Source organism: Salvelinus fontinalis, chromosome 31 (genome assembly GCF_029448725.1).
Source record: "Salvelinus fontinalis isolate EN_2023a chromosome 31, ASM2944872v1, whole genome shotgun sequence".
Lineage (NCBI taxonomy): Eukaryota > Metazoa > Chordata > Actinopteri > Salmoniformes > Salmonidae > Salvelinus > Salvelinus fontinalis.
In genome coordinates, this window is record NC_074695.1 from 2,552,237 (window position 1) to 2,562,921 (window position 10,685).

General features: G+C 40.8%; 1 protein-coding gene across 4 annotated transcripts in view; it reads left to right on the top strand.

Annotated features, from left to right (window-relative positions):
- LOC129829417 (neural cell adhesion molecule L1.1-like) overlaps positions 1-10,685 on the top strand; it is a 194,868-nt gene that overhangs the window by 48,638 nt on the left and 135,545 nt on the right. For 3 of the 4 annotated variants that reach the window (XM_055891100.1, XM_055891099.1, XM_055891101.1), the window contains exons 2-4: positions 1,390-1,726; positions 2,968-2,982; positions 10,558-10,660. In XM_055891100.1, coding sequence (XP_055747075.1) covers positions 1,606-1,726; positions 2,968-2,982; positions 10,558-10,660 — 239 coding nt within the window. In that variant the 5' untranslated portion in view covers positions 1,390-1,605. The remainder of the gene's footprint in view (positions 1-1,389; positions 1,727-2,967; positions 2,983-10,557; positions 10,661-10,685) is intronic. The other variant, XM_055891102.1, reaches the window with a different exon arrangement.

Consider the following 10,685-nt stretch of genomic DNA (forward strand, 5'->3'; position numbering starts at 1 on the left):
TCCTGATATCCAGAAGCTCTTTATTGCTGAAAGATACGGTGGCAGAAACATTATGTACAAAATAAGTTACAAATAACACGAGAAAAAAACACATAATAGCACAATTGTTTAGACTGGACATTTTGCTGCCATTTCTTCCACCGCCATTTTACTACATTTGGCAGGAGGTTAGGAAGTGCAGCTCATTTTCCAAATTCAAATTTTATGTTCCTTTTGATGACATAGAAGGCCCTTCTTGCCTTCTCCCTCAAGATCGTTCACAGCTTTGTGGAAGTTACTTGTGGCGCTGATGTTTAGGCCGAGATATGTATCGTTGTTTGTGTGCTCTAGAGCAACTGTGTCAAGATAGAATTTGTATTTGTGGTCCTGGCAACTGGACCTTTTTTGGAACACCATTTTCTTAGTCTTGCTGAGATTTCCTGTCAGGGCCCAGGTCTGGCAGAATCTATGCAGAAGATCTAGGTGCTGCTGTAGGCCCTCTTTGGTCTCTCTCTCTCTCTCTGACCAGTAACTTCTTCCCTTCCATTCTGTCTGCTATTGTGCCCCCCCCCCCCCCACCCTCATCCCAATCTCTCTTTCTTTATGTTGATGTTGTCCCACTGGTCCCGTCGAGCAGGACAGGCAGCAGCTGTGTGTGTGTGTGTGTGTGTGTGTGTGTGTGTGTGTGTGTGTGTGTGTGTGTGTGTGTGTGTGTGTGTGTGTGTGTGTGTGTGTGTGTGTGTGTGTGTGTGTGTGTGTGTGTGTGTGTGTGTGTGTGTGTGTGTGTGTGTGTGTGTGTGTGGTTCAGGGGTGGTGTTTGACAACAATAGCAGAGATGAGGTTGGGGTCACAGTGTGTTTGGGAAGGTGTGTGTTTGTGTGTGTGTGTGTGTGTGTGTGTGTGTGTGTGTGTGTGTGTGTGTTTGTGTGGAGTGGAGGTTTAGGGGAGTGTATGGCGTTCGGATGCGTAATTATAGAGCCTGGGGGGGGGGCTACATTAGCCAGCTGTCAGTATATATCTACAACCCCCCCTGTCCACCCCTCCTCTCTCACAACCCCCCTCTCTCTCCTCTCCACCCCCCTCTCTCTCCGCCCCCTTCTCTCTACACCCCTTCTTAATCAGAGTAAAGTCCCCATCCTCCTAGTTGTTAGAGGCAGAGAACAGACAGACCTCTGACTCATTAAGGTGATATTAATCTCTCCTCCCCTCTCTCCTCTCCTCTCTCCTTCACCTCTCCCCTTCCCTCTCTCCTCCCCTCTCTCCTTCACCTCTCTCCTTCCCTCTCTCCTCCCCTCTCTCCTTCACCTCTCTCCTCCCCTCTCTCCTTCACCCTTTCTTTGTTCTATTGGTCTGCTCTTTGTCTCTCTGTCTTTTTTCTCTCTTTGTCTCTCTCTCCTTTATTCTTTGCAGTGACCGCGGACAGTGACAAGGAGACCGAGGGTAAAGAGAGGCTGCTGGACGAGACACGCACCGACAGATACGCCAACAAACACAGACACGTGTGTCAGTCTGTTTTTGACACGCACCAGAGGATTCGGTTCCTGGGGTTCCTGTGTGTGTTTGAGGGGTTGAGGGTGTGTGTGTTTGAGGGGGTGTGTGTGTGTGGTGTTGATGGGACAGTAAGAGATGTGTGTATCTCAGTATCAGAGGGGCAGTAGCCCCCCTGGCCTCCTCCTCCTCCTCCCTCTGTTCCTCCTCTCCTCCTCTCATCTACTCGCTCATGGAGCCATCCAGATCCCCAAAAACTGTGAGTATCAATTCAGTTAAATGTAAGGGCTTTATTGTCATGGGAAACATATGTTAATATTGCCAAAGCATGTGAAATAGATAATAAACAAAAGTGAAATAAACAAGAAAAAATGAACAGTAAACATTACACTCACGAAAGGTCCAAAAGAATAAAGACATTTCAAATGTCATGATTGGGTGTCCCATCGGGCAGCGCACAATTGGCTCAATGTTGCCAGGGTTTGGCTGGGGAAGGCTGTCATTGTAAATAACACATACATCCAATCCCATTAACACATTGAGACAGACTGGTCCCTGGCAGAGGGTAATTCAGAGGTCAGGACTTGTCCCTATGGAGAGGGGGGAGGGTAGGAAAGAGGAGAGGAGAGAGCTTGTCTGACCTTCTCATCTGGGCGTGGCCAAGAGAGAGAGACAAAGGCAGGGGGGGTAGAGAGAGGGAGAGATGTTTTTTTTTTAACTAGGCAAGTCATTTAAGAATAATGTGTTATTTACAAGGACAGCCTTCCCCAGTCAAACCCAGACAACACGGAGCCCCTGAGCCAATCACAGCTGGATGTGATACAGCCTGGATTTGAACCAGGGACTGTAGAGATGCCTATTGCACTGAGATGCAGTGCCTTAGACCACTGCGCCATGTGGGAGACAGGGGAGAGAGAGGTAAAGAGATGGATGAATAGAAAGGGATAGAGAGAGGTAGAAAGAAGTGGAGTCTGAATAAGAACATAATCAGGATCCCCAAGAAAGTCTCTATCTATACTCACTCTCTCCCCTCTTCTCCTTTTCCTCTCTCTCCTCTCTCTCTCTCTCTCTCCTCTCTCTCGTCTCCTCTCCTCTCCTCTTCCTCTCTCTCTCTCTCTCCTCTCTCTCGTCTCCTCTCCTCTCCTCTTCCTCTCTCTCTCTCCTCTCTCTCTCTCTCGTCTCCTCTCCTCTCCTCTTCCTCTCTCTCTCTCCTCTCTCTCTCTCTCGTCTCCTCTCCTCTTCCTCTCTCTCTCTCTCTCGTCTCCTCTCCTCTTCCTCTCTCTCCTCTCCTCTCCTCTCATTTGCCTCTCCTTTCCTCTCCTCTCCTCTCCTCTCATATCCTCCTCATCTTAACTAATGTTATAAAGAGCAGCTAAAAGTCTCTCTCTCTCTTGCTTTTTCAATATAGTTCTCGTTCTATTGTTTCTAGCTGACATATACTGACAATGACCCTAATCCTAACTCTGTCTCTGTCTGTCCCTGCTCTCTATGGAATAACAGATAAAGTACAGAACAGTAAGTTCCTCCCATAATATTGAGGTTAGGAGTAGTAACAACATGTACAGTGATGGTTAGGAGTAGTAACAACATGTACAGTGATGGTTAATGTGGTTAGGAGTAGTAACAACATGTACAGTGATGTTTAGGAGTAGTAACAACATGTACAGTGATGGTTAATGAGGTTAGGAGTAGTAACAACATGTACAGTGATGGATAGGAGTAGTAACAACATGTACAGTGATGGTTAGGAGTAGTAACAACATGTACAGTGATGTTTAGGAGTAGTAACAACATGTACAGTGGTGGTTAATGAGGTTAGGAGTAGTAACAACATGTACAGTGATGTTTAGGAGTAGTAACAACATGTACAGTGGTGGTTAATGAGGTTAGGAGTAGTAACAACATGTACAGTGATGGTTAATGAGGTTAGGAGTAGTAACAACATGTACAGTGATGTTTAGGAGTAGTAACAACATGTACAGTGATGTTTAGGAGTAGTAACAACATGTACAGTGGTGGATAGGAGTAGTAACAACATGTACAGTGGTGGATAGGAGTAGTAACAACATGTACAGTGGTGGATAGGAGTAGTAACAACATGTACAGTGATGGTTAATGAGGTTAGGAGTAGTAACAACATGTACAGTGATGTTTAGGAGTAGTAACAACATGTACAGTGATGGTTAATGAGGTTAGGAGTAGTAACAACATGTACAGTGATGATTAGGAGTAGTAACAACATGTACAGTGATGGTTAATGAGGTTAGGAGTAGTAACAACATGTACAGTGATGTTTAGGAGTAGTAACAACATGTACAGTGATGGTTAGGAGTAGTAACAACATGTACAGTGATGTTTAGGAGTAGTAACAACATGTACAGTGATGGTTAATGAGGTTAGGAGTAGTAACAACATGTACAGTGATGGTTAATGAGGTTAGGAGTAGTAACAACATGTACAGTGATGGTTAATGAGGTTAGGAGTAGTAACAACATGTACAGTGATGGTTAATGAGGTTAGGAGTAGTAACAACATGTACAGTGATGGTTAATGAGGTTAGGAGTAGTAACAACATGTACAGTGATGGTTAGGAGTAGTAACAACATGTACAGTGATGGTTAGGAGTAGTAACAACATGTACAGTGATGGTTAGGAGTAGTAACAACATGTACAGTGGTGGATAGGAGTAGTAACAACATGTACAGTGATGGTTAGGAGTAGTAACAACATGTACAGTGATGGTTAATGAGGTTAGGAGTAGTAACAACATGTACAGTGGTGGTTAATGAGGTTAGGAGTAGTAACAACAGGTACAGTGATGGTTAATGAGGTTAGGAGTAGTAACAACATGTACAGTGGTGGTTAGGAGTAGTAACAACATGTACAGTGATGGTTAGGAGTAGTAACAACATGTACAGTGATGGTTAGGAGTAGTAACAACATGTACAGTGATGGTTAATGAGGTTAGGAGTAGTAACAACATGTACAGTGATGTTTAGGAGTAGTAACAACATGTACAGTGATGGTTAATGTGGATAGGAGTAGTAACAACATGTACAGTGATGGTTAATGAGGTTAGGAGTAGTAACAACATGTACAGTGATGGTTAGGAGTAGTAACAACATGTACAGTGATGGATAGGAGTAGTAACAACATGTACAGTGATGGTTAGGAGTAGTAACAACATGTACAGTGATGGTTAGGAGTAGTAACAACATGTACAGTGATGGTTAGGAGTAGTAACAACATGTACAGTGATGTTTAGGAGTAGTAACAACATGTACAGTGATGGTTAATGAGGTTAGGAGTAGTAAAAACATGTACAGTGATGGTTAATGAGGTTAGGAGTAGTAACAACATGTACAGTGATGGTTAATGAGGTTAGGAGTAGTAACAACATGTACAGTGATGATTAGGAGTAGTAACAACATGTACAGTGATGATTAGGAGTAGTAACAACATGTACAGTGATGGTTAATGAGGTTAGGAGTAGTAACAACATGTACAGTGATGGTTAATGAGGTTAGGAGTAGTAACAACATGTACAGTGATGATTAGGAGTAGTAACAACATGTACAGTGATGGTTAATGAGGTTAGGAGTAGTAACAACATGTACAGTGATGGTTAATGAGGTTAGGAGTAGTAACAACATGTACAGTGATGGTTAGGAGTAGTAACAACATGTACAGTGATGGTTAGGAGTAGTAACAACATGTACAGTGATGTTTAGGAGTAGTAACAACATGTACAGTGATGGTTAATGAGGTTAGGAGTAGTAACAACATGTACAGTGATGGTTAATGAGGTTAGGAGTAGTAACAACATGTACAGTGATGGTTAATGAGGTTAGGAGTAGTAACAACATGTACAGTGATGGTTAATGAGGTTAGGAGTAGTAACAACATGTACAGTGATGGTTAATGAGGTTAGGAGTAGTAACAACATGTACAGTGATGGTTAATGAGGTTAGGAGTAGTAACAACATGTACAGTGATGGTTAATGAGGTTAGGAGTAGTAACAACATGTACAGTGGTGTTTAGGAGTAGTAACAACATGTACAGTGATGGTTAATGAGGTTAGGAGTAGTAACAACATGTACAGTGATGGTTAGGAGTAGTAACAACATGTACAGTGATGGTTAGGAGTAGTAACAACATGTACAGTGATGGTTAGGAGTAGTAACAACATGTACAGTGATGTTTAGGAGTAGTAACAACATGTACAGTGATGTTTAGGAGTAGTAACAACATGTACAGTGATGGTTAATGAGGTTAGGAGTAGTAACAACATGTACAGTGATGGTTAATGAGGTTAGGAGTAGTAACAATTTGTACAGTGATGGTTAATGAGGTTAGGAGTAGTAACAACATGTACAGTGATGGTTAATGAGGTTAGGAGTAGTAACAACATGTACAGTGATGGTTAATGAGGTTAGGAGTAGTAACAACATGTACAGTGATGATTAGGAGTAGTAACAACATGTACAGTGATGATTAGTAGTAGTAACAACATGTACAGTGATGGTTAATGAGGTTAGGAGTAGTAACAACATGTACAGTGATGGTTAGGAGTAGTAACAACATGTACAGTGATGGTTAATGAGGTTAGGAGTAGTAACAACATGTACAGTGATGGTTAATGAGGTTAGGAGTAGTAACAACATGTACAGTGATGATTAGGAGTAGTAACAACATGTACAGTGATGGTTAATGAGGTTAGGAGTAGTAACAACATGTACAGTGATGGTTAATGAGGTTAGGAGTAGTAACAACATGTACAGTGATGGTTAATGTGGATAGGAGTAGTAACAACATGTACAGTGATGGTTAATGAGGTTAGGAGTAGTAACAACATGTACAGTGACGGTTAGGAGTAGTAACAACATGTACAGTGATGGTTAGGAGTAGTAACAACATGTACAGTGATGGTTAATGAGGTTAGGAGTAGTAACAACATGTACAGTGATGGTTAATGAGGTTAGGAGTAGTAACAACATGTACAGTGGTGGTTAATGAGGTTAGGAGTAGTAACAACATGTACAGTGATGGTTAATGAGGTTAGGAGTAGTAACAACATGTACAGTGATGGTTAATGAGGTTAGGAGTAGTAACAACATGTACAGTGGTGGATAGGAGTAGTAACAACATGTACAGTGGTGTTTAGGAGTAGTAACAACATGTACAGTGATGGTTAGGAGTAGTAACAACATGTACAGTGGTGGTTAGGAGTAGTAACAACATGTACAGTGGTGTTTAGGAGTAGTAACAACATGTACAGTGATGGTTAATGAGGTTAGGAGTAGTAACAACATGTACAGTGATGGTTAATGAGGTTAGGAGTAGTAACAACATGTACAGTGATGGTTAATGAGGTTAGGAGTAGTAACAACATGTACAGTGATGGTTAATGAGGTTAGGAGTAGTAACAACATGTACAGTGATGGTTTATGAGGTTAGGAGTAGTAACAACATGTACAGTGGTGTTTAGGAGTAGTAACAACATGTACAGTGGTGGTTAATGAGGTTAGGAGTAGTAACAACATCTACAGTGATGGTTAGGAGTAGTAACAACATGTACAGTGATGATTAGGAGTAGTAACAACATGTACAGTGATGGTTAATGAGGTTAGGAGTAGTAACAACATGTACAGTGATGGTTAGGAGTAGTAACAACATGTACAGTGATGGTTAATGAGGTTAGGAGTAGTAACAACATGTACAGTGATGGTTAATGAGGTTAGGAGTAGTAACAACATGTACAGTGATGGTTAATGAGGTTAGGAGTAGTAACAACATGTACAGTGATGGTTAATGTGGTTAGGAGTAGTAACAACATGTACAGTGATGGTTAATGAGGTTAGGAGTAGTAACAACATGTACAGTGATGGTTAGGAGTAGTAACAACATGTACAGTGATGGTTAGGAGTAGTAACAACATGTACAGTGATGGTTAATGAGGTTAGGAGTAGTAACAACATGTACAGTGATGGTTAGGAGTAGTAACAACATGTACAGTGGTGGATAGGAGTAGTAACAACATGTACAGTGATGGTTAATGAGGTTAGGAGTAGTAACAACATGTACAGTGATGGTTAATGAGGTTAGGAGTAGTAACAACATGTACAGTGATGGTTAATGAGGTTAGGAGTAGTAACAACATGTACAGTGATGGTTAATGAGGTTAGGAGTAGTAACAACATGTACAGTGATGTTTAGGAGTAGTAACAACATGTACAGTGATGGTTAATGAGGTTAGGAGTAGTAACAACATGTACAGTGATGTTTAGGAGTAGTAACAACATGTACAGTGATGGTTAATGAGGTTAGGAGTAGTAACAACATGTACAGTGATGGTTAATGAGGTTAGGAGTAGTAACAACATGTACAGTGATGGTTAGGAGTAGTAACAACATGTACAGTGATGGTTAGGAGTAGTAACAACATGTACAGTGATGGTTAGGAGTAGTAACAACATGTACAGTGATGTTTAGGAGTAGTAACAACATGTACAGTGATGGTTAATGAGGTTAGGAGTAGTAACAACATGTACAGTGATGGTTAATGAGGTTAGGAGTAGTAACAACATGTACAGTGATGGTTAATGAGGTTAGGAGTAGTAACAACATGTACAGTGATGATTAGGAGTAGTAACAACATGTACAGTGATGATTAGTAGTAGTAACAACATGTACAGTGATGGTTAATGAGGTTAGGAGTAGTAACAACATGTACAGTGATGGTTAGGAGTAGTAACAACATGTACAGTGATGGTTAATGAGGTTAGGAGTAGTAACAACATGTACAGTGATGGTTAATGAGGTTAGGAGTAGCAACAACATGTACAGTGATGATTAGGAGTAGTAACAACATGTACAGTGATGGTTAATGAGGTTAGGAGTAGTAACAACATGTACAGTGATGGTTAATGAGGTTAGGAGTAGTAACAACATGTACAGTGATGGTTAATGAGGTTAGGAGTAGTAACAACATGTACAGTGATGGTTAATGAGGTTAGGAGTAGCAACAACATGTACAGTGGTGGTTAGGAGTAGTAACAACATGTACAGTGGTGGTTAGGAGTAGTAACAACATGTACAGTGATGGTTAATGAGGTTAGGAGTAGTAACAACATGTACAGTGGTGTTTAGGAGTAGTAACAACATGTACAGTGGTGGTTAATGAGGTTAGGAGTAGTAACAACATGTACAGTGATGGTTAATGAGGTTAGGAGTAGTAACAACATGTACAGTGGTGTTTAGGAGTAGTAACAACATGTACAGTGGTGTTTAGGAGTAGTAACAACATGTACAGTGGTGGTTAATGAGGTTAGGAGTAGTAACAACATGTACAGTGATGGTTAATGAGGTTAGGAGTAGTAACAACATGTACAGTGATGTTTAGGAGTAGTAACAACATGTACAGTGATGGTTAGGAGTAGTAACAACATGTACAGTGATGTTTAGGAGTAGTAACAACATGTACAGTGATGGTTAATGAGGTTAGGAGTAGTAACAACATGTACAGTGATGGTTAATGAGGTTAGGAGTAGTAACAACATGTACAGTGGTGTTTAGGAGTAGTAACAACATGTACAGTGATGGTTAATGAGGTTAGGAGTAGTAACAACATGTACAGTGATGGTTAGGAGTAGTAACAACATGTACAGTGGTGGTTAGGAGTAGTAACAACATGTACAGTGATGGTTAATGAGGTTAGGAGTAGTAACAACATGTACAGTGATGGTTAATGAGGTTAGGAGTAGTAACAACATGTACAGTGATGTTTAGGAGTAGTAACAACATGTACAGTGATGGTTAATGAGGTTAGGAGTAGTAACAACATGTACAGTGATGGTTAATGAGGTTAGGAGTAGTAACAACATGTACAGTGATGGTTAATGAGGTTAGGAGTAGTAACAACATGTACAGTGATGGTTAGGAGTAGTAACAACATGTACAGTGATGGTTAATGAGGTTAGGAGTAGTAACAACATGTACAGTGATGGATAGGAGTAGTAACAACATGTACAGTGATGGTTAGGAGTAGTAACAACATGTACAGTGGTGGATAGGAGTAGTAACAACATGTACAGTGATGGTTAGGAGTAGTAACAACATGTACAGTGATGGTTAATGAGGTTAGGAGTAGTAACAACATGTACAGTGATGGTTAATGAGGTTAGGAGTAGTAACAACATGTACAGTGGTGGATAGGAGTAGTAACAACATGTACAGTGATGGTTAGGAGTAGTAACAACATGTACAGTGGTGGTTAGGAGTAGTAACAACATGTACAGTGGTGGTTAATGAGGTTAGGAGTAGTAACAACATGTACAGTGATGGTTAATGAGGTTAGGAGTAGTAACAACATGTACAGTGATGGTTAGGAGTAGTAACAACATGTACAGTGATGGTTAATGAGGTTAGGAGTAGTAACAACATGTACAGTGATGGTTAATGAGGTTAGGAGTAGTAACAACATGTACAGTGATGGTTAATGAGGTTAGGAGTAGTAACAACAGGTACAGTGATGGTTAATGAGGTTAGGAGTAGTAACAACATGTACAGTGATGATTAGGAGTAGTAACAACATGTACAGTGATGGTTAGGAGTAGTAACAACATGTACAGTGATGTTTAGGAGTAGTAACAACATGTACAGTGATGGTTAATGAGGTTAGGAGTAGTAACAACATGTACAGTGATGGTTAATGAGGTTAGGAGTAGTAACAACATGTACAGTGATGGTTAGGAGTAGTAACAACATGTACAGTGATGGTTAATGAGGTTAGGAGTAGTAACAACATGTACAGTGATGGTTAGGAGTAGTAACAACATGTACAGTGATGGTTAATGAGGTTAGGAGTAGTAACAACATGTACAGTGATGGTTAATGAGGTTAGGAGTAGTAACAACATGTACAGTGATGGTTAATGAGGTTAGGAGTAGTAACAACATGTACAGTGATGGTTAATGAGGTTAGGAGTAGTAACAACATGTACAGTGATGGTTAGGAGTAGTAACAACATGTACAGTGATGGTTAATGAGGTTATAATACATTATTAACAACATTGTAATTTTTATTTCCAGTGTTACAGCCTCCTATTCTGACAAAGATGCCTGAGTCCTTAACGGCCTTTTCATTAGACGATATCATGCTGATCTGCGAGGCCACCGGCATCCCCACACCCAGGTATACCCTACTACCCCCCACACCC